Below are 26688 nucleotides of genomic sequence, written 5' to 3' on the forward strand. Positions count from 1 at the left end.
AGACCTTAAAGCTAATAATTTAGATAGCTTAAAAACATAACAAAAAATAAAAATGTTTGCTAAAATAAATCTTTTTTTTGTTTTGTTTTGGAGCAAAGACATTTTAATGAAACTATTTTACAAATGCACCGGAGAATCACGTAATGCTGCCTACATTGTATGCAATCCTGGGCCACAAGTCTGCACACTCCGTTGTAATCGGACCTGAGTAGCAGAACCTTTCATCTCCTTTATTGTTTACATGACCCCTGCATTATCTTCAAAATAAACAAGCACACCATCTTTTATTCCATATGACTTTCGTTGTCAAATTACTACTGCTGGATGTACCATTTTCCTTAGTTCTAGTCTGCCTTTCTTAACTGTGGCCATCACCATGTCACCCACAACAGCAGTACAAAGTCTGCTCAGCCATCCCTTGATTCCCTTGTATGTCAGAGATGATATACAAATTTTTGGCTCCTGTATTGTCTACAGCACTGATCACAGCTCTTACTTAAAGACCCAGAGAACTCACCACCCCCTCACTTCAACATCTTGAGTGCCCAGAAAGCACTAAAATAAATCTCTGGTGTTATTTCTGATTTCATAATGATATATGTTCACAAGCAGGATAGATTACGTATTTATTTATCATGTTGCAGGGCTACCAAGCAGTCATTCACTATAGACTTTATCAAAAGCCATTATACATACATGTATTTATACATCTACACACACATTAAAAAAAAAAGGTTTTACTTTTAAATCTGAGAATGCAGGTGTGTAAAGGCAAGTGTCTATGGAATCCAGAAGGGGGTGTTGGGTACCCTAGAACTGGAGTCTCAGCCAATTGTGAGGCACCTAGTGTGGGTGCTGGGAACTGAACTCAGATCATCTTCTGGAGTAGTATGTGCTTTTAATTGCTGAGCTATTCCCAATTTTTACATTTTAAAAAATCAACTAAGACCAATGGCTAAAAGACTATAAGAAATTTATTAATTAATAAATTAATTAATAAAATTAATTTATTAATTAATATAAGGAGATTTATTAAAAAGGGGATTCTTAAGAACTCTTCTTTATTAAAATGGGATAGCAGAATGATTACTTGAGCATTCTTTTTTTTAATTTATTTTTTTTAAGATTTTATTTATTTTATGCACATCAGTGCTCTATCTGCATGTGCACCTGCACGACAGAAGAGGGCAGTAGAGGGTATAGATGGTTGTGAGTCACTATGTGGTGGTTGCTGGGAATTGAACTCAGAATCTCTGGAAGAGCAGACAGTGCTCTTAACCACTGAGCCCTACTCCAGCCCTACTTGAGCATTCTTAATCATATGCTGTTGACACTTTAAGAAACTAAATCAAAAAAAGTCACCACTAAAAGATAACTTACATAACTGAGAAATTTTGTTCTTTCGATTTCTAAGGTTCAAGGAAAGCTATATACTATAGTGTCTATACATACCAGTTAAACAGATTGAAGATATTCATTGTAAACCAGGTATGGTGACTCATGTCTAATCTTAGCATTTGAATTAAGACAAGAGAATCACCTGGAATCCCAGTATAGGAGGCAGAGGCAGGCGCATTGCTGTGAGTTTGGGGCCAGCCTGGTACACAGAGTCTAGGACAGCCAAGGCTACACAGAGAAACCCCGTCTCAAAAAACCAAAAAGGAGAAAAAAAAAAAAAAAAAAAAAGACAAGAGAATCAGAGTTAGGGTCATCCTCAATTACATAGTGAGTTTGATGCAACCTGGGATACATCAAAAAACTTAGAAAAAAAAAAAATCACCTCCATAGGCCTTCAAAAAGTTAAGCTTTCACACTTAAGTCAGGTAAACACTAACTAAATATTGAATGCTAAATTATTTATAGCAAAATTACATTAAAACCAGTACTCAAAGGAATAACAGAAATCAATGATTCTTATTTACATTTCAAAGCATTTATCTTCCAGTGTTGAACAGTCTTACCTGTCAATTAAAGCAATGATTATGTTTTTCACATTTACATTTTGGTGTAATTCAGCACAAGCTCTAAGAAAAGGATTCAAAGTCTGAAGATGGAACTCATCAGGAAAAACCTAAAAGACAAAGAAAAAAACTTCATAAAATATTCCCATCTTATGAATGGTATATAAAGTCATTATTTGGGCTGGAGAGATGACTCAGAGGTTAAAACACTGGCTGTTCTTCCAAAGCTCTAAGTGCAATTCCCAGTAACCACATGGTGGCTCATAACCATCTATACACTAACATCTGGTGCCCTCTTTTGGTGCACAGGCACACATGCAAACAGAATGCTGTATAAAAAATAAATAAATGAATCTTTTTAAAAAACTTTATTTATAGAAAAAATAATTTAATCTTAGGTAATTAAAATCAAAACCAGAAGTACTCCATTTCCAGCATACAACTAGTAAGACCTAGAAAACTCAAGATTATTTTCCTACAGTTTCAAAACAACAAAACAAAACAGATTATTAGTACAAAGAGCAAGTTTAAGAAGTGGAAATTCTAAAGGAGGTTTTTTTATTCAGAAAAAAACTTTTTTCCTAAGATTTTTTTTTTCTTCTTTCTGAGGCATACTCTAGACACAATGCCTGGTTGATCTTAAATTCAGGGCTTCACCCTCTTAAGTGGTTCATACTACAGGCATGTGCCTCCACACTGGGCCCAAGATTTCTTTTTTTCAAAACAATGAAAATTAATAAAGGTCTTTTTAAGAAATTAATGTTCTTACTTACCTGAATAATACACTCCATGAGATACTCTTGAGCCAAAGCATCTCTGCAATTCACAACTTGCTCCAAAATGCCTGTTAAAACAATCTAAAAATAGCAAAGAAAAAAAAAAAAAACCCTGTTAAGTTAAAAATCATTTTGAAAATCCCAAACTACTCCTCCAGCAATACACTGAACTTGAAAATCATATTCTGTATTGCTCTCATCCACGTCAATGCTCAACCTTAAAAATTAACTTGTTATTAAATATGCAAACTGGTTATAGGTCCTTTGCTCTTTCTCACATATTTTAGGATCAGGTTTTTAGTTTATACAGAGGTGGATACGACTGGGACTGTACTGAATGTATAGTTCGAGTTCGAAAGATTGCTACCTTGACAATACTGAATCTCCAAACCACAAAAGACTTTTATCTAGATAATTTTTAGTAAAAAAAAAAAAAGTTTAAAATATTTTCCAATTTAAAATTTAACAAAAATATATTTAAGATAAAATTTCAGTTTATATCTCACAATGTAAGAAAGTGAAAACAAAAAAGAACCTGTTTGTAACGCTCCACATTTACACCTTCCAACTGACTAAGGCGCACCAAATTTGTTCCCACTAAAATTCTCAGTTCTTGTCTCTCTCGTTCTCTTTTTTCTCTGTCTCGGCTATGTCCTTGATGCTGCATCCGCACCCAGAGCTTGTTCATTTCTGCAAAGTTGAGTAGTACAAAATCCATGGAATCACTGATATCACCAGTCGTTTCTTCACTGCCAAGAAAAAGTTAGAAACATCTTTACACACAAGACAGGATCAATTTACTATTTTTCCATTAATTTCCTTCTTACTTCTACAAATACTCATGCTTCAAAGCGCCACTTTCAACCTCACTTCATTTGACTTAGTGTTCAATTTCAAGAACAGATGCTAGCATAAGAAAATAAATACTAGGGCAGAACATAGTACATTTCAAGGGGCAGATCACTTTCCAAGCTCCCTATTCTGAGCTCCGTGGACTTGCCCTTTCACAAACTCATTAATATACAAAAAGATGTGCTCAATTTGGCAGCACACATGCTAAAATTGAGACAGTACAGAGATTAGCATGGTCCTTACAGTGGCAAGCAAATCTGGGAGCACCCTGTATTTTTAAGGGAGCATCACAGGGCTTAAATGCTGCTGGCAGCTTATTAGTCTTCAGCTACTGCATTTCCTACATAGAATTCAAACATGAGTGGTGACATGACTGCTTCCTAGCTCCCACCATAAAGAATTCAGTTACAGCTAAATCTTTCCATAAAAGGTAACTGATTAAAAACAAAAATAAAAATAAATACAAAAGACCCCAAAAATTAACATTTAGGGTTTGTTAATAACTGCCGATTTATTGTTGCATATTTTGGCTTCAAATTAAATATGAGCTTTGTGAAGAAAGACTTTATTTTTCTACATCTTCTAAGACAAGGAAGTTACTTTTTCAAATATTTTACTGACTGCCTAATGTTTAAAATTCAGTCAAATTATAATAAAGCAAAAATAGGAGCATCCCTTTGTATACTACTCAATATTTTCTTTGTTTTTCTTAAGTTTGTATATACTTTTCTATACTTCTTTTTCTGTACTTTTGTTTTCTACACTTTTTTGTATACTACCAAATTTTTTTGGACTTTGTTGATAAACACTGTATTATTATTATTATTATTAGTAGTAGTAGTAGTATTTAAAGTAAATGATCCTAGACATGATGACACTTGCCTGCAATATGGACATTTGGGATGCAAAGGTAGGAGGATTACATGTTCAAGACAAATACGAGTTATATAGTGAGAACCTGTTTCAGAATGGAAAATAATAGAGAGGGCTGGTGAGGTGGTTCAGAGGGCAGAGGTACAAGCCTGTGGTCTGAATGTTGTACAAGCCTGGTGGTCTGAATTTGGTACCCAGAACTCATGTAAAGGTAGAAAGAAAGAACCAACTCCACAAAGTTATCCTACATACCATGGAACACATTCCCCCCCACGTCATCGCACACAAACATACATGTAATAATGTACTTTTAAAGGGACCGATGCAGATAGTAAAAACTAGGATTTGTCTTAGAAATTTAAAAAACAGATAATTTTATGTAGGCATAAAATTACTATGTAATTCAAATGCTGATTTCTGAATCCTCATATCTAGTTGCAATCCTTGTTCTAACCATCTCCTGTCTTAATTTGTAAAAACACTGCTCTCCAAATGTCCTGATACGCCAAGCAAGCAGCTTACAGCCAATCGCTAAGCAAGAGAGAGAATAGGGCTGGACTTCCTGCCAGGCAGGGGAAGAAGAGTTGGAGGAGAAAGCAGAGGACTGAGCCATGGGAGAGGGGGAAGTGAGATCAGGAGAGGAACTGATGCAGGAAAGCTACAAAATGCAAGTATTTCTGGGAAGTATGCTGGGAGAAAGACAAATTAGCTTAGAGGATTAAGAATAAATTAATAACTGCTCGATCTTGTACTCTGAAGCTTGTTAAAATAATATAACAGAGTCTCAATTACTTGTGTAGTCACTGAGTTAAAGAAACTAAGAAACAAGCACAACTTTATAAAAATTACCTTAACAATTTTAAATAAAAAGAAACTATTAGTTCTTCAATCTAGGGACCCATCACACAAAAAGTTCGTCATACCTAACTGACCATCTCCATTACTGTGAGAAAAAAGTGTTATGAATAGTGTGTGTGTGTCATGGATTTTAATGCTAGATTGGGGGCCACAAAACAAACAGTGGTCTCTATAAATTATTTTTGTTTGTTTTTTTACCCACTGGTTCACATCTTTAAGTCATACTTACAAAGATTATATAATGTAATGGGAAAATGTTATAAACTACATTAGATGCCTGTAATCACATCACTTGAAAGTCTGCACACAGGAGAGCTGCTGAAAATTCAAGGCCAGCCTGAGCTACATGGTGAGTACCAGCCAGTGAAGGATATACAGCAAAATCCTATCTCAGAACAAAAATAAATATTAAATTTAAAAAAGCAGATTCTAATTCAAAGAATTTTTCCAAATATGTATTTGAATATGAGTACTTTTGCCTCATACTATACATACTGAATTAATTCTATATGTCAATGAAAGTCTAGACAGAAAATGCTACATGAAATTGAATGGGAAAATTACTGACATGCATAGTCTTATTTCTGTATACTTTTCTACGATTTTAAGACATTTTATTATTTGGGGGGAAAAACACTACAACTAAACCAAGACTACTTACTCTGTTGGCTCTCCTTCATCAGGTAAAATGTTCCTGGTACACTGAAGAAGATAATTTCGAAGAAACAAACCCCTTAGTGGATGCTGCACACCACGGCACATTTCTACCAAATCTTTCAAAATATCTTTCCTAGACTGAGGAAATGACTTCACATATACGACTCCAACTGTGATCAATAGATAACTAGGATGTAAAAGAATACATATGATTAAAGACAGAATACATGAAAATTTGATTGTGTTCAAACACACTACCCACATATTAAATAAAGCCAGAAACTATGTTGTCTTAAACAGTATTATTTACAGGGAGAAAAATTATCTAACTTTAAATATAACTACAAAAAATACATGAGAGAAAAGTATCGCTGATGGATCCCTGTGATCAGTGCCCTCTCACCAATGAAGATTATCTTCCAAGATAGCTAGTTGATAACTGAAGCTTCAGCTAGCATGTGCCATTATTTTCCCTTACCCATACACATTTATAAGGTTTTTTGGTTTGGTCTGGTTTTGTGTTGTTGTTTGGTTGGTTTTTTTGTTGTTGTTGTTTTGCTTTTTCCGGTTCTCCGAGACAGGGTTTCTCTGTGTAGCCTTGGCTGTCCTGGACTCACTTTATAGACCAGGCTGGCCTCGAACTCACATAGAGATCCTCTTGCTTCTGCCTCCTGAGCGCTGGGATTAAAGGCGTGTGCCACCACACTCAGCTCACATTTATAAATTTATTAATTAGCCAAGCTGACTAGCCAGCCACAGTAAAGTAAGATGAGTAAAACTGAGGTAGTTTCAGCTATCTCAGCAGCACAACTGTTCCAACAAGCAAGATGGCTACTAAGTGGCTAAAGGAGTGCTCAACAAAAGGATGATTCACACCCCCAGTAGAACAATAAAAAGTTTTATCAGGCTACTTAGAATACTTATTACTTCTAGGATTTTTCTTTTCAATATTCTTAGACTATGGTGACCATGGTTGCTTGTGGAAACTATTAGTGTTTTGTGGGTTTTTTTGTTTTGTTTTTTTTTTTTGATTCTCCCATACACATTCCTGCTCTTTCTCAGTGTGGTAGCCCCTGCTGAGTTAGATACTTAATATGTAAACCAGGCTGCCCCCAGCAATGCCTCTGCCTCCAAGCACTGGGATTACAAGTATATACCACCTGTTTCTTTTATTCTTTATTAATTACATTTTATTCACTTTGTATCTCCCCCCCCCCCTGGTTCCCTCCCTCCTCCCGTCCCAATCCCTTTCCTCCACCCTCTTCATGCATGCCCCTCCCCAAGTCCACTGATAGGGGAGATCTTCTTTTCCTTCCTTCTGATCCTAGTCAATTAGGTTTCATCAGGAGTGGCTGCATTGTCTTATTCTGTGGCCTGGTAATGCTGCTTCCCCTTCAGGGGGAGGTAATTAAAGAGCAGGCCAATCAGTCCCTGTCAGAGACAGTCCCTGCTCCTATTACAATGGCACTCACTTGGACACTGAACTGCCAAGGGCTACATCTGTGCAGGGGTCTTAGGTTATCTCCATGCATGGTCCTTGGTTGGAGTATCAGTCTCAGGAAAGACCCCTGTGCTCAGATTTTTTGGTTCTGTTGCTCTCCTTGTGGAGTTCCTGTCCTTTCCAGATCTTACTGTTTCCCACTTCTTTCCTAAGATTCCCTGCACTCTGCCCAAAGGTTGCCCATAAGCCTCAGCATCTACATTGATAGTCTGCAGGGCAGAGCCTTTCAGAGGTCCTCTGTGTCAGGCTCCTGACTTGTTCCCTCTTTTCTCCTTCTTCTGATGTCCATCCTCTTTGCCTTTCTGGATAGGAATTGAGCATTTTAGCTCAATTCTTGATTGGTTTCTTTAGGTGTACAGATTTTAGTAGTTTTATCCTATATTATATGTCTACATGAGTGAGTATATACTATGTGCATCTTTCTGCTTCTGGGATAGCTCACTCAGGATGATCTTTTCCAGATCCCACCATTTACCTGCAAATTTCATGATTTCCTTGTTTTTATTGCTGAGTTATATTCCATTGTGTAGATATACCACAATTTGTGCATCCATTCCTCCACTGAGGGGCATCTGGGCTGTTTCTAGCTTCTGGCAATTACAAATAAGGCTGCTACAAACATGGTTGAGCAAATGTCCTTATTGTGTACTTGATTCTCTTTTGGGTATATGCCTAGGAGTGGTATAGCTGGACCTTGAGGAAGTGCTATTCCTAGTTGTCTGAGAAAGCGCCAGATTGCTTTCCAGAGTGGTTGTACAAGTTTTCCATCCCACCAGTAGTGGAGGAGGGTTTCCCTTTCTCCACAACCTCTCCAGCATGTGTTGTCACTTGAGTTTTTGATCTTAGCCATTCTGATGGGTGTATGGTGAAATCTTAAGAGTCGTTTTGATTTGTATTTCCCTGATGGCTAATGAGGTTGAGCATTTCTTTAAGTGTTTCTCTGCCATTCAATATTCCTCTATTGAGAATTCTCTGTTTAGCTCTGTCTCTCTTTTAAATAAAGTCAATGTTAGCTGGTTATGATGCCTTGTGCCTGTATTCCTAGCATTTGGGAGACTGAGCCAGGAGGATCCTGAACTCAAAGCAATGAGATCCTGTCTTAAAAAACAGAAAGAGATTTAAAACAAAAACAAACAAAAAACCATATCACATAAGGCAAGAAATGCAAAGATGAGTTTTAAACTAGCACTAACTGCTCATCAGATGAGACTTCATTGTAACACAAAGCCTAGAAGGTGTGGATATAAAAGACATTACTTACAGCCTTGGAATAATGTTTCCAGCGTACTGTACAAGTTCATAGAGATCTGCTACCTTTCTTCCTTTAGCAAATTCATCAGTTAAGTAGACCTCCAAGTAGTGCAGTTCATCAGAAATAGCCATATCTTTTCATTATGATTAAGGATTAAGAATAAAGTTAAATTAATGAAAACAACAACAACAACAACAACAAAAAACACCTCTCAAAACCAAATTCTACAACTACCTCTTGGAATAATTAAAACTATCATCAGGCAGGGCTAATGACACAGCTCAGCAGTGCCAGCATTTACCTCTCAAGAGAAAAGTCTTGTATTTAATTTCCACCACTGCCAAAACAAAACAAAAAAAGCACATATCTTTGGACTGCCAGGCATGGAGGCACATACCTAATCTCACCTACTCACTAGGTGAGTTACAGGATCATGAGTTCAAAATAAAACCCACTGATAAGCTATTTTACATTTAGGCTTCCAATGAGAATGAATGTTTAAAGGGAAGACAGAATTTCAGTTGGCTTTTATTACTTTAAAATGCAGATTTGCTGGCTGTAGAGATGGATTAGCAGTTAAAAACACCTGCTACTCTTGCAGAGGACTTGGGTTTGGTTCCCAATACCCACATGATGGTTCACAACCATCTCTCTCTCCTCTTTGACCACCCTGGGCACCTGCACACATATCATGCACAAACATACACACAGGCAAGTACTCATAACACATAAAAATAAATTAAAAATTTTTTCAAACTAGTATAGTAAGAAGCACATGTCTGAAACCACCACTCAGGCAGGAGAATAGTGAGTTCAAAGCCAGCCTGAGCTACACTGTGATACACTGTTGGGGAGGGGAATGGAATTCCCAGCTCCTTGGGAGGCTGACGACAGAGTTCAGCTGAACCCAAGAATTCAAGACCAGCCTCTTCATCTTAAGGTGGGAGAGGGAGGGAGGCTGCCAGGCATGGTGGCATTCACCTGTCATCCCAGCACACTAGAGGCAATGCCAGAGGATCACTGTAAGTTAAAAGGCCAGGGAAGGCCACACAGTAAGAGCTTGCCTCAAAAACAACAAAATTCCAGAAAACTGCGACTTAATATCCTCAATACTTTTCAAAAATTTAAAGCAATCTATTTTGAGAAATTAAGCATATGGGTATGAATTTGGTTCAACTGGCTGGCAGACTGCCTAAAATTAAGGTCAAGAGCCAACACTGAAGAAAAAGGTGGCGGGAGGGGGGGTTGTGGCTAGAAAAAGGGGCACTCTGAAAGCAACCTTTCCTTTTCTCATTTAGAATACCTACCTGGAGGAAGACTTTTGTCTAAAAAATAAAAGAACAATTGACTCCAGAGATTTTTAACAAAGGAGGAAAAAACAAAAGCCAGACATGATGCTTCATGCTTATAACCCTAGCAATTAGGAGGTGGAGGCAGGAGGACTGTTCTGAGTTTGAGGTTAGGTGGGCTAAGAAGATTCCAGTTCATAAAGAAAAAGAAAGACGGAGGAGAAGAAGGAGGAAGAGAAGCATAAAGAAGAATAAGGAGAAGAGGAGGAATGAGAGGAGGCGGCGGCGGCACACTGGTTGCTCTTTGAGGGGACATGGGTTCGAGTTCCAGCACTCACATAGTGGTTTGCAACCATCTGTGATTCCAGTTTCGGGGGATTCAATGTCCTCTTCCAGCCTCTGCCAGCACTAGTCATGAGTGTGGTGCACATACATATATACATACACGCAGACAAAACACTCATACATACAAAGTAAAATAAATAAATCTAAAAAACAAAAATTTTAACTATAGGGTACTCCTCCTTGGAGGCCCACCCACTCTCAAGAGTTCTGTTCTCATTTTTCCTTAATAAATCTGTATTGGTTCTGTTTTCAAAACAAATCCAGCAACAACAACAAAATTGGTCTTATCAAGAAATAAACATGGTAACCTGGGCATGGCAGCACACCACCTTTAATCCCCGCACTTGGGAGGCAGAGGCAGGTGGATCTATGTGAGTTCGAGACCAGCCTGGTCTAGAGTTCAGGGACGTCCAGGGCTATATAGAGAAACCCTGCCTTGAAAAAGCAAGAAAGCAAGAAAGAAAGAAAGAGCATGAAAGCAAGAAAGAAAGCAAGAAAGAAAGAAAGCAAGAAAGAAAGCAAGAAAGAAAGAAAGAAAGAAAGAAAGCAAGCAAGAAAGAAAGAAAGAAAGAAAGGAGGGAGGGAGGGAGGAAGAAAGGAGGAAGGAAGGAAGGAAGGAAGGAAGGAAGGAAGGAAGGAAGAAAGAAAGAAAGAAAGAAAGAAAGAAAGAAAGAAAGAAAGAAAGAAAGAAAACAAAGTAAGTATGGCCCAAATCTTTACCCTTCAACATTCAAAGGATACAAAGTTCATAGTAACTCTTTGGTGATAACATAGAAGTCCGGAGTTCTCCAAGCATATTAGAGGCGTGTTTCAGAGCATCCATCAGCTTGTTTTTGTCCTACAGAAATGACAAAACAAACAAACAAAACCCTGATGAGAATGCTTCATTTAACTAAACATTTATTTTGGTTTATTTAGCCAAAATTACATAGTTTTAAGAGCCTACAGCACTTATTTTAGTTGAATAAAAAAAATCTACTTCACAAGTTTCTCTTTACTGAAAACTTAAATTAAAAAAAAAGAAAAGAAAAGAAAGAAAATTCTCACCAGGACTCCAAATCTTGCAAGGCTTCCATAACTAAGACTATGTTTCATAGAGTAACTTCAAACTTCTCAACCCCTAGAGACTAGGAAACCTGTTCCAATAGTCCACATTTGACCTGCATTCAAGAGAGCAGGCATGCTAAGTTCCTTTAACAAGATAACTATCCTAACAATGGCTTTGTCCCAGAACTTCATATGCCTCATTTCAATCATATAGACAATTTTTGAGACACCGTAGAAACATTACTCATGCTCAAAAAGAGAAAGGGAAAACCCATTTTCTATTCTAAGACATTGACATTGACTATTAAGTTTTAGAAAATGTAAGAAACAGGGTTAGGGAGATAGCTCAGTGAATAAAGTGCTTCCTATGCAAAGGTCTAAATTTGGATCCTCACCACCTCAGGTAAAAAGCTGCGGTATAGCAGCACACATCTGTAATCCAAGCACTAAGGAGGAAGACACTTCTTAATAGGATTTAAGGCCCTTTTTACAGTACTATAAACCTTAAGAACTCATGACTGGAGCTGGTAAGCACACTTGTTCTTGTATAGGACCTGGATTTAGTTCCCAACACCTACATAGTATCTTACAACCATCCATAACTCTAGTTTCAGGGGATCAAATGTTCTCTTCTTATCTCCACAAGCAAGTAAGCATACACAGGAACACATACATACAAACAGATGACACTCACACACATAAAATAATAAGCCTAAAAAATTAGGCTTATTAGTAAATAAGTAAATAATTCAGCTGAAAGGGCACAGATTCTTGGGAGAAAACCTACTACTACTGTTTTGCTCAACAGTAACAAACTGCCTTCTAAATGCTTATAATTATACTAACAGATTAGTACAGCGCTCAACCTTCATCAGTGAAACTTCCTTTAAAGAACTCAGATTAATACAGAAACTCACAACTGGTAAAAGTACTGTAGAGAGCTCCACCCTGTTCCCAGGGCTCATGGAACGTCTCAGAAGAGGGTAAAAAGAATGTAGCAGCCAGAAGTTGGGAGGAATGCTGTGAAACATACCTATGAACCTTAAATGGCCCTGTACTCACTGCAGCTATGGACAGCTGTGCAATACTGGACCCGTCACTCTTTCACCCCACAAGGGAAAGAACTCATAGAGTTCCACTGCTCACTGAGAGCTATGAGCTTTTAATGGGTCCTGGGACAGAATATGTCATTTTCTTCAGTAGTATAGCCACTGATAAGCTGCCCATGTTCTGGGCTATAACCCCTCACTCATATGCATGCAAATCTACATAATTAAACTTGGTGGGGGAAAAAAAAACCCACCAAAGTAGGAGGGAAAGAAGGGTTTCAGTGGGAGAGAAGGTAGGATGAAAGAGGGTAATGGAGCACAAAAAATAAACAAAATTAAGTTCAGTATACATACACACACATTTAAAATTGAAATTTAATGAGATCGAGAGCAACTAAAGAAAACACTGACATTAACCTCTAGACACATGCACAAATAAACGAATATACCATACACATACATGGAAAACATAAGACACTTTACAAAGTATTATCATTATTCCATCAGTTTAAAGTGCCTGCCTTTCTGGTTCAATTCTTTCAACTTTAACACACAGGGTATGAAGTACCTATGAAGATTATTTCTATCTTTAGACTATAAAAAACATACAAACAGGTATATGTGTAATTTTTGTTTTCGTGTTTTAAGGGTCCCACCTGTAAAACAGAACTGGCTTCAAGTTCATGGTCCTCTTACTTTCACCTCCAAAAGTATTGACCATATGTATCTTTAAGTATAGTTTTTAAGCTAGTTTCTACAATAAAAGTACATATTCAAAAGTTTTCAGGAAACTCAGGTGGAAAAAAAAAAAACATAGCTGAGTAATTCAAATTGAGGCATTCAAATCCGTTCATTCATTAAATAGTTACTAAACACCCATTACATTAAGCTCTCCTCAGGTCTAGGGTATAAAACCAAAGAGGCTCAGATATCTGGATTAGAGCTAATATGCCAATATATAACTGAAAGTCAAGATCTCTCCTTGTGAGTTTATAGACAGTCACTAGGAAGACACACAATCAGGAGAAAACAGATCTCTCTTCATAAGCACCTACAGTGCTAAACACAGATGAGTCGAGACAGTTGCTGATGGTGGTTAGAATGACCAAGAGCAGTGATGCTACATAATTATAGAGCTGGAGGCGCTTGCTTAGGAATCTACAGTATACAATTATACCTCTCACATTTTCATTCTTACCAGGCATCTTTTCATCTGGAATGATTGAACCTTTACAGCCTGGATGGCTTCATCCAAGAGTTTTTCCTGCTCATCCTGGGGTGATTGCTGTGTTGTAGGCTGAAATAAAGATTTTAAAAGTACTTTCATTAGTCACTTATAAGCATGTTCTCCTATCAAAAATTTTTTTTCTATAGTTTTAGTCATAGTCCCTTTTCAAGACTTTCACATAAGGCTCATTCTAGCTCCACATATCAAACTAATTTGTCAATTTTTGACAAATATTGAACTGACTCAAAAATTCTGGCCTCAGCCCAGCATAGTGATGCATGCTTTTAATCCCAGCACTTGGGAAACAGAGGCAGGCACATCTGAGTTCAAGGCCACCCTGATCTACATAGTGAGTACCAGGACAGTGAGGGGTTCCTATTAAGATCCTGTCTAGAAATGACCAAAAAGACCAAAAAAATAAAAAATATGTGGAAACAAAGATATCTGTGGTAGTAGCTTATAGTGATGTTCTGCTAATACACTCTAAACCTAATTGGAACATAGCCGTAGAGCCAAGCTATTTCTTATAGTAATTCTAAGCAGAATCCAAAAATTTAAGAACTTCTTTCTCTCTCAAATATCTCACCTACATTTTAGTCTACTTTTAAACCAAGAAATGAGTTTAAAAGATGGCTCCAGAGGTTAAGAACACTGTCTGTTCTTTCAAAGGTCCTAAGTTCAATTCCCAGCAACCACATAGTAGCTCATAACCATCTACAGTGAGATCTGGTACTCTTCTGGAGTGCAGGCACACATGCAGGCAGAATTCTGTATTAAAAAATAAATGGAAAGAAAGGAAGGAACGAATGAACAAATGAATGAAGAGAGGTCCTGTCTTTGGACCTGTTTAAAAAACAAAACAAAGCACAGCCCCTCTCTCATAACAAAAACTAAACAATCTAGAAATAAAATATCTGGAATTGTTAATAACTTATAATAAAAAATGGTAAAGACAGTTTCCTCAAATACCTACTATTTCAAATACAGCTAAAAAGAACAAAGTAAATCTACTCTTCCATGCCATCAGCAAAACTGTGCTTGCAAAATGAACCCATTCTCCCCATCAAGTTGAATTAATCCACACTTCATGTTTTATAGCACCATGTTTACATTACCACAACATGCCTAACAATGTAATTAATCATGTTTGAGATCCAGTATACACAATGTACTTCAAAAATGTTCACTGCAGATTAGCTGATCCTACACTTTTCAGATCATACATTTGATTTAAAAAATAACTAGCCAGTAAATGGATATGCAGTTCAGTTTCCAATACCCTTGTTGAGTGACTTACAGCTGTACAAAACTCCTGCTCTTTGTGATTCTTACACTTTTCTGGTCTCTGTGGACACCTTTACTCATGTGCACAATGCTCCCCACCTCAAGACATACATGCAAATAAAAACTGATATCTTAAAAATCCTGATCACTGCTTCCAGGCTGAACTTGAGCTATTTGTAAACTCTGTTGCATTTAGATGGGAAGAACCAAAGAGTGTGACTGTGTGTGTGTGTGTGTTTACACACCAGGACATAGTAGCAGGTGGTTGTAATCGCAGCACTAGGGATGTAGAGAAAGGAAGATCAGAAGTTCAGGGCCAAGTTCAGCTGCAAAGTGAGTTCAAGGCTACTCTGGGCAACCCTGACACATGAAAAAAAAACCATTTCTCATTAAATTACTTTTTTTTTTTTAAGCTTTATTTTGGTTTTGGTCCTCTTCTTTCTCTCTCTTTTACGCTAGCTGGGCTGGCCTGGAACTTGTAATCTTCAACCTCCTGGATGCTGAGATTGTGCACATGAGCCACCTAGTTTAAGTCTGAATCCTTAAAGTGCTACTGTCCTCTTGACTCGTGAAAAAAAAAAAAAAAATCACCTTATGTTACTATTTCTCCTAAATAACTCTTCTTTAAAGTTAAGGTCTTCGTTTCCTTTTAAGTTAATTTATAATTAAAGTAAGTATTTTAATGAAAATTTGATTATGTGCATGCATTTTAATTACATGCATGTGAATGCAGGGGCTTGTTGAGGCCAGAGGTGTTGGATTCCCTGGAGCTGAAGTTATAGTTGGCTGTGAGCCATTCCAGTGTATGGTTACTATGAACTGAGCTCAGGTCTTCTGCAGGAGCACTAAGCCCTCTTAACCACTGGGCTATCTTCAGCCCTTTATGATTTTTTGGTTGAAGGAAAACTCATTTTACTAGTTTATTTACAAAAACAGTATGGGTTAATGGCATTGCTCATTACTCATTTTTTTTTCTTTATACAAAATTAAACCAAGACAAAGTTTTCAATCCAAAAGTAAAACAAGACAAAGTTTTTATTTTGGATAAAATACTGTATTTCAGAAGTGGATTTTTACTGTTGTTTAATCTTAATGAAGTATTTTGATTTAGATATGAAACATGAAATTTTACCATCATGTTTATGTATAAATACTCCTACCTTTTCTATCAATATATAGAGAGGTACTTTTCCTCTAGTCAGTCTTAAATTTTTTAAAGGAAATGTACATCAAATAAACAGGTCAGTGGTTTTGTTATATTCCCTTTTATTTCAAAATATTACCTCAAAAGAAAATTCTATACTCATTAATCGTAAGTTAGCCCACCTTTTCTCCTCTAAATTTATGTATCTAGGTGATTTATCTGTTTAAGATATTTCATATCAATGGAGTCTTCCAGCATGCATTTGTGCCAGACTTCTTTCATTTGATGTAATATTTTCTTGGCTTATTTATGTAATATTCATATTTCAATACTAGAGACATTTTTATAGCTTAACAGTGAAAGAGATAGTGCTGTACAGTAATCATCACTTTCCATCTCCAAAGTATTTTCATCTTTTCAAATAGAAACTAAACCCACTGAAGTTAGCAACACTCCCATACACCCCAATGTCCCTCAGCTAAAGCAATTCTACTTTTTTCTCTAAGTTTTACTATCAGTATACTAGTAAGGATAAACTCTAAGTTTTACTATCCTTGTATACATAGGATTACATAGCATTTTTTTCTTTTCTGTCTGGCTTATTTCATTTAGGGTTATGTTCAAGGGTCATCTGTATGAAAGCATGTGTCAGGATTTGTGCAATATTCCACTATATGTGTGTTTGTATATGTATGTATGTGTATTTACATATATACATTTATTGATTCACTCAATATGGATTGTTTCCAGCTTAGGCTACTGTGTGTAGATAACCTATAAAATAGACTATAAGAGGTCACAAATTTTTGGTATAAACTAGAAAAATAAAATGGCACACATGAAGTTCTGAATGCACAGCACTTAGTAATAAACACTCCATAATGTTAGCTATTACTATATCCAGTTTGAAAGCAATTACCTCAGCTGGTTGTAGGAACCTATTTGTTGGTCAATTTTCTCACTTATAAACTGCAGATATGACAATTTTCTCACTTATAAACTGTAATATGACAATACAACATAAAAAGAAAAGTAGTCCCGTAAATATACAGAATCATGTTGATGAAAATGGTATTTAAAACTGAAAAGAGAATTGAGAACAAGCGAAGAGGAACTTTAAAACAATTTGTGTTGGGGTTTGTGTCTAGAAGGCTGAAGGCCTTGGTTCAATCCCCAGGACTGAAAGAAAAAGTAAACAAAGAACTCTACAGTTCGAATCCCATACACAAACTAACTTAGCAATACCCTAGAAGTCCTATGATGGACCACACCATGAACATTAAACCGCAAAATTCTTTCTTCTCTCTGTGGAGAATTTCTGCCCATTCTCCACAAAATCTGTCTGCATTACCTCCAAAGTCTTTCCCAAGCTCCTAACACAACTCTTTCCCATCATGACCCTAAAGTACTATATTACAGTATGTTTCAAAAGCACTTCTCCACCACATTTCTATCCAGTGTCTAGCACATTTAGAAAGTAGAAAGTACAACAGATATTTGACTCTGGATTTTTAGGAGTACAGTACCAATGAGATCAGCATTTGTTTTCAGATGCAAAAGCGAGATTTAAAGGCTGAATACCTATTCAGATCATAAAAACTGCCCATGACAGAACTGATACCTAGGTTCCATTTTCCAATAAAGTTTACTGGAAAAACTGTGCTCCAATCTGGTTCACCCAGCACATAAATGGAGTTTACAATGTATCCTCAAATGCTTTATTAAGGTAACACTGTCAACCAGTTAAGTGTTGAAAAACAAATTCTAAAGTTAAACCAGTCACGTACCGAATCACAATTGTACAAGTTTTGGGGGGTGAGGGAGAGAATCATCTTGTAAGGCAATATATTAAAGTAGTAGACATCAAAGATTTATCAAATGATTGTATCAAAAGCTCAGAATTTCAGCAAGCTGGAACCAAGGATGACCACGAACACCAGGCTGGTCAAAACCTAACAAGATCATCTCAAACCTCCACTCCAAAAAAATCAACAACAAAAAAAGATTTAATGCTGGCTTTTCTTAAAGTGGAATATGTACCAAGGCATGTAAAATTCTCAATCCAAAGAATGGATACTGAAATAATTAAAAAGGTCGTAAGCATAGCAACACATCCAAACATTATCTGTTTAGTGAAGGTTACATCAAATGCTATGATGCAGGTGACAACTTGCCCTGTGGAAAACAGGCAGGATTCGAATTTTGAGGAAGTTCACATCTATACAGCTAACGCCACAGTGCGACGTGCTACCATCGCAGAGAAACCCAAAGAAGAGTAACTCCTTCCAGCAAAGGAGCTAGAATCCTCAGTGAACGAATGCAAGAGGAAAAGTTGTCTCTTCTGATCGCTGAGCTCAGTCAAAGAAAGCGTGAGTCCTACAGGAAACTCACGTGAGCAGGTCCTTAGAATTCGCTGACAGACACTGCAAGATGAAAGGGGTTTACGCGGCCACGGACAGGCGCTGAAAGGTATTTCTAACAGAGAAAAGGCGCGGGGTCCGCGAACACAGCTCAATACAAAGGTGGAAAGGCACCAGCTGGGCGCGACCCAGCCTCAGCGCCAGCCCTGAAGCTCAGGCGTTCCTCACTGCCTCCACACAAACCTGGGGCTCCGACTCTCGGAGGCAGGGTGGCCATCCCACACCGGGGCTGACGCAGGCCTCCACCGACAGCAGAACCTGCACCCCGAGACACCCCTTAGAGGCGCCGCCTGGTCTCGGGGCAACGACCAAATCAGCGCCACCGCCCACCGCAGCCCACCGCAGCCCACTCGCGGCCTTCTCAGCCCGTGTCCTGTCCCGCAGGCCCAGCCCAGCAAGGGCCGGCCGCGACCGGAAGGTTGGGCCCCTGCTCTGCCCGCAGGGCTCCCGTCCGCCGCAGGAAAGCGAGGACCGCGACCGGGGCAACCCAAGCCCACCGCTTCCCCTCACTCACCATGGCGACTCCGGGGACCCGCAAGCAGCAGCGCCTACTCCTCCGGAGCCGCCCGCCGTCAGGTGACGCGGCCTTCCGAGCCCCGCCCTCCCTAGCCCCGCCCTCGGCCGGGAGCGGCTTCTCGATTGGCCCACTTAAAGTCTCGCGTGGTTTGGAGAGAAAGGGCAGGCGGCGGCATGTGGTGGAAGGGACGAGGCGAGGCGAATGCTGCGCAGCAGCGGACTACGGACAGCCGGAAGGGAAACCTTAGTTAAGAGGGTCCGCGGCAGAGGAAGGCAGAGATAGCGCTCTATGTCCCCTCACTTCGCCTTGGCAGCGCACCCTCGTGTGCACATGCGCAGAAGGAAGACCAGGATTGGGACGGCCGGAACTTCTTGTCGCAACCAATCTGGACACGCCGGGGGTGGGCCTTAGCCACTGACAATCTGCGCGCGCACTTGTTTCGGCGCGCCTTTCTTCCTGCTATGGAGTCGGAGCTGGTTCGGCGCTTAGCCCCTCGCCTCGGCCTTGCCGAGCCGAGTGTACTGCGGTGAGTGTGGCCGTGCGTGCCGGGAGCCTCCCGGACTGGGGGCCCTGGGTTCTCCCAAGGCAACGCCGGAGGCACTGCGGTGCGAGAATGGCCGCACGCTGGTGTGGGCGAGACTCGGGCCCTACAGCAAGAAAAAATTTCAGGCTCTTGTCTTGTGGAAGATGATTTGAGAGGGCGTTTGTAGTCGTCCTTGGAGCCGCCTGGCTCTGTGCGATATACTGTGGTCGGGAAAGTCAGAAAGAGCCTCTGGTCATTACTCTGAATCTGTTTATAGGGATGAGCCAGACACGTAGGGTCGACCCTGTGGAAATCACTGTAAATGGCAAGAGCAACAGGGTGGAATGACGAGTAGGGCGTAAGAGATCAAAGTCCCCAGCGGCTTTGGGGCTGATTTGGTAGATGGTGCCACGCATGGGAAAATGTGACAAGAGTGGCCCAGATGGCATCAGTTTTCAGAAGCCCTTGAGATTGGGAGGATAGTTGTACTGTCGTAGGAAGTAAAAACTAGTGGAGGGGCTGGAGAGATGGCTCAGCGGTTAAGAGCACTAGCTGTTCTTCCAGAGGAGCTGAGTTCAGTTCCCAGCAATCACATGGTGGCTTTCAAACATCTGTAATAGAATCTTATTCCCTCTTCTGCTGTGCATGAAAACAGTGTTCATCTACATAAAATAAATAAATGGTTTAATAACAAAAAACTTTTGCGGAAATAAAGTTCCAGCAGGCAAGCGTATAGAGCAGAACCAGTCCATGAATCTCAGCATCCAGTCAGGTAAGGGAAGGGCTTGAAGGGAGAACTAGATAGATTTGTAGAAAGGATTCCGTTGTCATTAAAACAGCAGTTCCTAAAATGTGGTCCTGAATTAGTGGCAGCAACAGTGTCATCAAAATAGAAAAAAATTCGTAGGCTTCATCCTCGGGCTACTGACAAGAAATGGCATGGAACCCAGAACTGTTGTCACAAGTGGCCAAAACTGAGAACTGCACATTTAAGGAAGAGAAAGAAAGAGAATTTGATTTCCTCCAACCTGCCTGCTTCCAACTCTTTATACTTGTTCAGATAATATTAGGAGGAAAAGGGTTGTTTTGGGGAGACTTGAATTTACTTTTCATTTAGAGCACTTGGACACAGGTGAGTCTGGGGTCTTTTTGGTCCTATCTAAAGAACTTCCCCTCCCCAAAGGATGTGCATTCTAGGCCCCAAATGAACCTGCACGATAATTAGGCAGGGTGTGAGTCCACTGTACTCAAGTCAACCCTTGCCTAAATGTAGGACAACGTTCTGGAAGCGTTTTAGTGAACATATTGCCTCTATAAGCAGGAAAGCAGAGGAGTACCTGCGGCTCTCTAAGGTGAAGTGTATCGGTCTGTCTGCACATAGCTCAGAAACCAGCAATGCTGTCATATGCCTGGACCTCGCAGCTTCCTGTATGAGGTGCCCCTTGGATAGAGTAAGTTGGTCCCGTAGGATATTTGAATGATCTGTTGTGACACTGAAGCATCTTTGTTTCATTTTTATCTTCTTGTGGGTGGCTCCATTTCTATCCATGTTGCTGTAATAACTTACCCCGAAAATGCACCTCACAGGAGAGGGTTTTTAAGCTTTCGGTTCAAGGGTACAGTATATCCTGGCATAGAAATCAAAGCAACTTAAGGAATCTACATGGCATCTATAGTCAGGAAGCAGAAATTAATGAATCTTTGTACTCAATTCACTTTCTCCTTTCTATCCATAGAGGATCCCATTGCAGGAAATGACACCGCCCACAGTGGGCAAGTCTTCCCCCTCAGTCTAATCAGCATAACCCCCCAGAGGCATGCCCAGAGGCTCTCATTCTGGGTGGTTCTAAATCTCAAATTAACGGTTGAGATTGACTCTCACAGTTGGACCAGACCCTTGTCAGAATTCTTAATGTTTTAAAATCTTAGAGTCAGAAAGAGTCACATGTTGAAACCAAATGTCAGTACTATTTAGTAGCTCTAAGAGCTGCCAGTTTCTTCATCCATAAAATGAGGATTAAAAAATGTCTCACTGGATTATTATTATAACTAAAGACTATTTTTATGTAATATATCTAACACAGTACTGTGTCATAAAGGATGTGTTCATTAAAACTTCTGTTAACTTTCTGTTTCTGTCAAACCCATCCATCTCTTTTACCCTGACCTCAAGCTTTGATGTTCACTTAATTTCTGCCAAGTTTTTGTTGTTGTTGTTTTAATGTGACTCTGCTTTGTTATATATCTTTTATGAAGCTGTCCCTGACTTCTTCCACATAGAGTTGGTTCCCTACAAAGGTGGATTATCCTGTTCTTCCTCACCCTACTCCCAATATTTCACTTTTTTTTCCTAGTAGTTTGTTTTGGGCAGCTTAGGCAAGCTATATTGTTTAATCACTTTTAAATTATTTGTATACATGCATTATTGAGCCCTTCTATAGTATGAATTCTTTGAAATAATCTGCTTGATGTGGGTGATGATTTTTAGGTTAAATAAATTAGTACATAGTATCACAGGCTGGAGAGATGGCTCAGCCATTAAAGACTCAAAACCAAAAACATAATTCATACCACTTAATCAATATTTAAGGCTAATAATATTGAATTTAAGATTTGTGTGTTTTTTCTCTCAAAGGCTTATTTAATTAAGCTCTCTGGTTTGAACAAGAAGATGTATCAGAGCTGTCTTAAATCTTTTGAGTGCTTACTGGGATTAAACTCAAATATTGGAATAAGAGACCTAGCTGTACAGTTCAGCTGTACAGAAGCAGTGAACATGGCTGCAAAGATACTGCAAAGGTATGTATAATTTTTTAAAGATTTATTTACTTCATGTGTATCAGTGTTTACCTGCATGTGTGTGTGCACCACATGTGTGCCTGTTGCCCTCAGGTCAGAAGAGGGAATCCGGTCCTTTGGACTGGAGTTATGGGTGGGTGTGGCCCTCCCATGGACGCTGGGAATCCAGGTGTACTGCAAAAGCAACAGGTACTCTGAACCACTGAACCACATCTCTGGCTCCTAAATAAATATTAAAAACAAACAAACAAAAATTCTGAGTCAGTTGTTACAGTACATCCAGGAAACAAATGCTGAACAACAATTCAGGTTGGAGTCCAAGTTTTGTTTGTTTTCTAAATTGTCTCATTGCATTTTCAGTCCCTTGGAAACAGTACTTCCTGACAAACATTGCTATCTTCTAGCTATGAGTCCAGTCTTCCCGAAGCGCAGCGAGCAGGTCTTGACTTGTCCAGGCCACTCTTCACCACTGCCGCGCTCCTTTCAGCGTGCAAGTAAGTGTTCTTGTGGAGTTTTCTTGTGTCGTTTTGAGACAGAGTTTTGCTGTGTATTCTGCGATGGCCTGGCAGTCACTCTGTATCCTAGGCCTGCCTTAATCTCGTGGTGATCCCCCTGCCTCAGACTCATGTGCTAAGATTTCACGTGTGTGTACCTCAACGCCCCGCTAGTCTTAAGTGTTCTTTTACCATTGGGAAATGTTGCCAGTATGTGAGCTTTTCATTCCCAAAGAATAGTTCTAATTTCACTGATTTCGGCTTAGCGAATTTTGTACTATAAATCTGTAACTCTATAGTTTGTGGCCTTATGATCAGATTCTTGGGTTAGCTGGTAATAAAGCTGCCAACTTAGAACTAGTGTTTCAAGAAGTTTACTTGCCAAGTGGCAACCATGTATGTAAACAAGGTATTCTCATTTCAGACCTGCTTTTTGTAAGTGTTAGAATCTATCAGGACAGTAGCCACTTTTGATTTTCTGGGCATGTTATTTAAAAAGTACTGCCTACAACTGTTCATTTGAATACAAGACATTTCTGAAACAAATTCTTACATTTGAATATCAAATGTAAGATATTTACTTGTCGGCGTACATACTGAATTATTATAATGAAATACTAATTTTTTTTATATCTTTGGAGTTATTTCCCCTTTTGAGAAAACTGGCTGCAAAAAGATCATGCAACAGTCTATTAAAGACTGTATTCTCACTATCTACTCATTAATTTTGATGAATTTGGCTTTGTTAGCAACATAACTAGGACTGATTGTCATTCATGGGTAATATCAACAACTGTTCAAGAAGGGTATGTGGGGGCTGGAGTGATGGCTCAGAGGTTAAGAACACTCACAGTTCTTCCAAAGGTCCTGAGTTCAATTCCCAGCAACCACATGGTGGCTCATAACCATCTATAGTAAGATCTGGTATGCAGGCAGAATGTTGTATAAATAATAAATAAATCTTTAAAAAAAAGGGGGGGGTATGTGGATGTACAAGGAAAGAATATAATTGATATTGAAAAAAAACTGAAAATAGTCAAACTCCGCTTTTGGAACTATGTTTAACTGAATATGAAATGGCTGATTGTCTCTGGTGTGTGTGTGTGTGTATGCGACCTGCATATGTGTCAGTTTACCACATATGTGCTGCCTGTGGAGGCCAAAAGAGGAAATTGGATCTCCTGGAACCGAAGTTACATGTGGTTGTGAGCTACCATGTGGGTGGTGGAATTGAACCCAGGTCCTCTTAAAGAGTAGCAAGTGCTCTTAACCACTGAGCCATTTCTACAGCCCAAGTTTTATTTTTAATTGCTTGCTATAGAGGAATATGAGCAGGATTTGGGCTTTGTGAGTAGGGCAAAGAGAGATGAAATTTCTGTATGAATAGAAACATTCTCAAAGTGAGTTGACACTTACAGGTGCTGTGAGTCCACTCTGCAAGTTGCTAACATCTGAGAGACACGAACCTCTGCAATGGATATCTTTATTTGCCCCATTCCTGACTAACAAATGTGTTTTACCTCTAGTTTAATAAGAAACTAAGGAGCTTAAGAGCAAATTTGCAAGCTTCTAGCTAATGACATTTGGAATAAAGGAAAATCTAGACAGCTAGAGAATCTTAGTAAAGCGTGGGCAAAGGGTAATAAGCTTGTAATCTGGTTTACTTGCCAAGAAAACTGGTGATACTGAAAAACAAATTTATGAAATTATTTTTTAGAATTCTGAAGCTAAATGTGGATAAAACCAAAATGATAACTACATCCGGTGTGAAAAAAGCAATATTTGATCGGCTGTGTAAACAGTTAGAAAAGATTGGGCAGCAGATTAACAGTGAGTATTCTATAGTTGAAAATGCTGCTTTATGAACACTTTAGTGAGAAAATTGACATGTCTGTTCCTCAAATAAAGTAATTTTTATGATTATACAAATCCATGCTTAGAAAGTAGCTTTGAGAAACATCAGGCTGGGTGGTGGTGGTGCACGCCTTTAATCCCAGTGCTGGGGGCGGGGGTGGAGGTAGTCAGGCCGATGAAGCCAGTCTGGTCCACAGAGTGAGTTCCAGGATAGCCAGGGCTACACAGAGAAACCCTGTCTCGAAAAACCAAAGGAAGGAAGGAAGGAAGGAAAGAAGGAAAGAAGGAAAAGAAGCCAGCCTGGTCTCCAGAGTGAGTTCCAGGACAGCCAGGACTACACTGAGAAACCCTGTATCAAAAGGAAGACACTCGTATTAATAAATGCCAGCTTCTGTGTACATAAGCTAGGATGGAAGTGATTTCATGTCTAATAAGAGAAGCAGCCAGAAAAGAGGAGTAAAATTATCTGCCTTGCCTTCATCTCTGTTGCTCCTCTGGGTACTGAATTTCTGTAATCCAGCTGAGGACCTAGATGACCAAATAATGAAACTGAATAGAAAATTTAACCTTGAAACCACCTTTTCTTTTTCTGAAAGGAGACGCTGCAGATTTAGCTAGTCCAGCACTGAAGAAAAAGAAGCTAGCTCCTGAACCACCAGCAAAAGGTAGGGTGTCCTAGCTGTCTTGGTGCTTAACGTGGTGCAGTGTGGTTTATGCAGTGGGCAATCCTGTGGCAGTCTCAACAGGGTTACATGATGATAGCCAGGACGAGAAAAAGGTCCGACCACTAATTACTTGGTAAGACCTATTTTTCAAGTCAGGCATGGTTGTAACACCTGTAATCCCAGAATTTAAGCAGAGATTGACTCAAACTTTTTTGGAATTTGGTTCAGAGAACTCCACCCAGTAGTAGAGCAGCAAGTCTTAATAGACTGAACCTAAAAGGAGGCTAGAAAAGATCCAAGTGAGTCAGACTACTCATTTATTTTATTTGAGCATGTCTAATGTGAGGTCCCTGTTTGGGTAACCAGAAAAGTAACTTGTGATTGGCTGTTTTGGTTTTTTTTCCCCCCCTAAAACTATAAAAATTAAGTTCTGGTTACTTAGACAGGAACTCCAGCTATAGAGATAATCTGATGCTAATGGTCTCCTATCTATTGCTCAACACCATGTACTAGCTGTGCGCATTTGAAAAGGTGACACAATTTCTACCAGCTTCAGTTTCCTGATCTTTAAAATGTGATAGTTAGTGCCTATATCCTAATGTTGGCGATGGGATTACTTGGGTACAAACTCGTTTGACATCTTACAATGCTTAGAGTATAAGAAAAGGAAAAGTGAAAGCTGCCATGTTACATTTCATTTTAGGGTCTTATTTTCTTTTACCTTAATTGAAGTAGATACTTTTAAATTTTAACTTTTATGCCATTTTTAAACATAAGTTTGGAATTACATTTGCTAACTTTCTCTCACAGAAATAGAAGTAATAGAAACCCCTCAAAAGCCACCGAAAGATGAAGATCTGACACAGGACTATGAAGAATGGAAAAGGAAGATTTTGGAAAATGCTACCAAAGCTCAAACGGCCACAGCAAAGTGATTCCCGTTTCACTGCAGTCCTGTGCTTCTGTCTGGGAGATGAAGGGCCAGGGGGTCTTGTCTGAACTTGATTACCAGGTGTGCTGAGGACTGTCTCAATATTGAAGATGCTAGAACTAGGCACTTCACATGGAAATTAGACAGCCATAACACCTCTGTAGACTCGGGTCTGTCCTGTCCTTCAGGATGGAATTGGGACCCTTTTAATTCTATTATGTTAGGCTTAAAGAACTCTCCTGACCTAACCCAGAAGCAAATTTCAAGTTGAAAGGCATTTTAGACATTTTATTTGTTTTTGTGGGTTTTTATTTTATTTTACTAAATCATTGTTATACAGTCTAAGTTAATAAATGTTTATTTTTTAAA

The 26688-nt window shown here is 39.1% G+C and overlaps 2 protein-coding genes across 3 annotated transcripts in view; one reads left to right on the plus strand and one right to left on the minus strand.

Annotated features, from left to right (window-relative positions):
* The window catches only part of Vps35 (VPS35 retromer complex component), a 34637-nt gene extending 15372 nt beyond the window's left edge, over positions 1 to 19265 (minus strand). Inside the window, exons 1-8 of the mRNA XM_055621059.1 lie at positions 19051 to 19265; positions 13659 to 13757; positions 11106 to 11202; positions 8740 to 8863; positions 5982 to 6164; positions 3273 to 3486; positions 2735 to 2818; positions 1962 to 2071 (exon numbers count right to left, since the gene is read on the minus strand). Of these exons, the coding sequence (XP_055477034.1) occupies positions 1962 to 2071; positions 2735 to 2818; positions 3273 to 3486; positions 5982 to 6164; positions 8740 to 8863; positions 11106 to 11202; positions 13659 to 13757; positions 19051 to 19053 (914 nt within the window). The 5' untranslated portion in view covers positions 19054 to 19265. The remainder of the gene's footprint in view (positions 1 to 1961; positions 2072 to 2734; positions 2819 to 3272; positions 3487 to 5981; positions 6165 to 8739; positions 8864 to 11105; positions 11203 to 13658; positions 13758 to 19050) is intronic.
* On the plus strand, positions 19265 to 26688 carry Orc6 (origin recognition complex subunit 6). Of its 2 annotated transcripts, XM_055621061.1 has the most exons (7): positions 19265 to 19579; positions 20898 to 21027; positions 22212 to 22375; positions 22780 to 22869; positions 24587 to 24699; positions 25320 to 25388; positions 26199 to 26688. In XM_055621061.1, exons 1-7 carry the CDS (start codon positions 19515 to 19517, stop codon positions 26321 to 26323), a joined length of 756 nt encoding a protein of 251 aa, XP_055477036.1. In that variant the 5' UTR covers positions 19265 to 19514; the 3' UTR covers positions 26324 to 26688. The 2 variants fall into 2 exon arrangements, with proteins under 2 accessions (XP_055477036.1, XP_055477037.1); XM_055621062.1 differs by lacking the exon at positions 20898 to 21027 and having other exon boundaries at positions 19511 to 19579.

The sequence above is a fragment of the Psammomys obesus genome, unplaced genomic scaffold (genome assembly GCF_907164565.1).
Source record: "Psammomys obesus unplaced genomic scaffold, mPsaObe1.curated_primary_1811, whole genome shotgun sequence".
NCBI lineage: Eukaryota > Metazoa > Chordata > Mammalia > Rodentia > Muridae > Psammomys > Psammomys obesus.

What these genes read in the sequence shown, in the direction of transcription:
- Orc6 (XM_055621061.1), top strand. Translation starts at nt 19,515, where the DNA reads ATGGAGTCGGAGCTGGTTCGGCGCTTAGCCCCTCGCCTCGGCCTTGCC. An exon ending in TGAGGTGCCCCTTGGATAGA is followed by an intron (nt 21,028 to 22,211) that starts GTAAGTTGGTCC and finishes TTTCTCTCAAAG; the next exon opens with GCTTATTTAATTAAGCTCTC. An exon ending in GCGCTCCTTTCAGCGTGCAA is followed by an intron (nt 22,870 to 24,586) that starts GTAAGTGTTCTT and finishes ATTATTTTTTAG; the next exon opens with AATTCTGAAGCTAAATGTGG.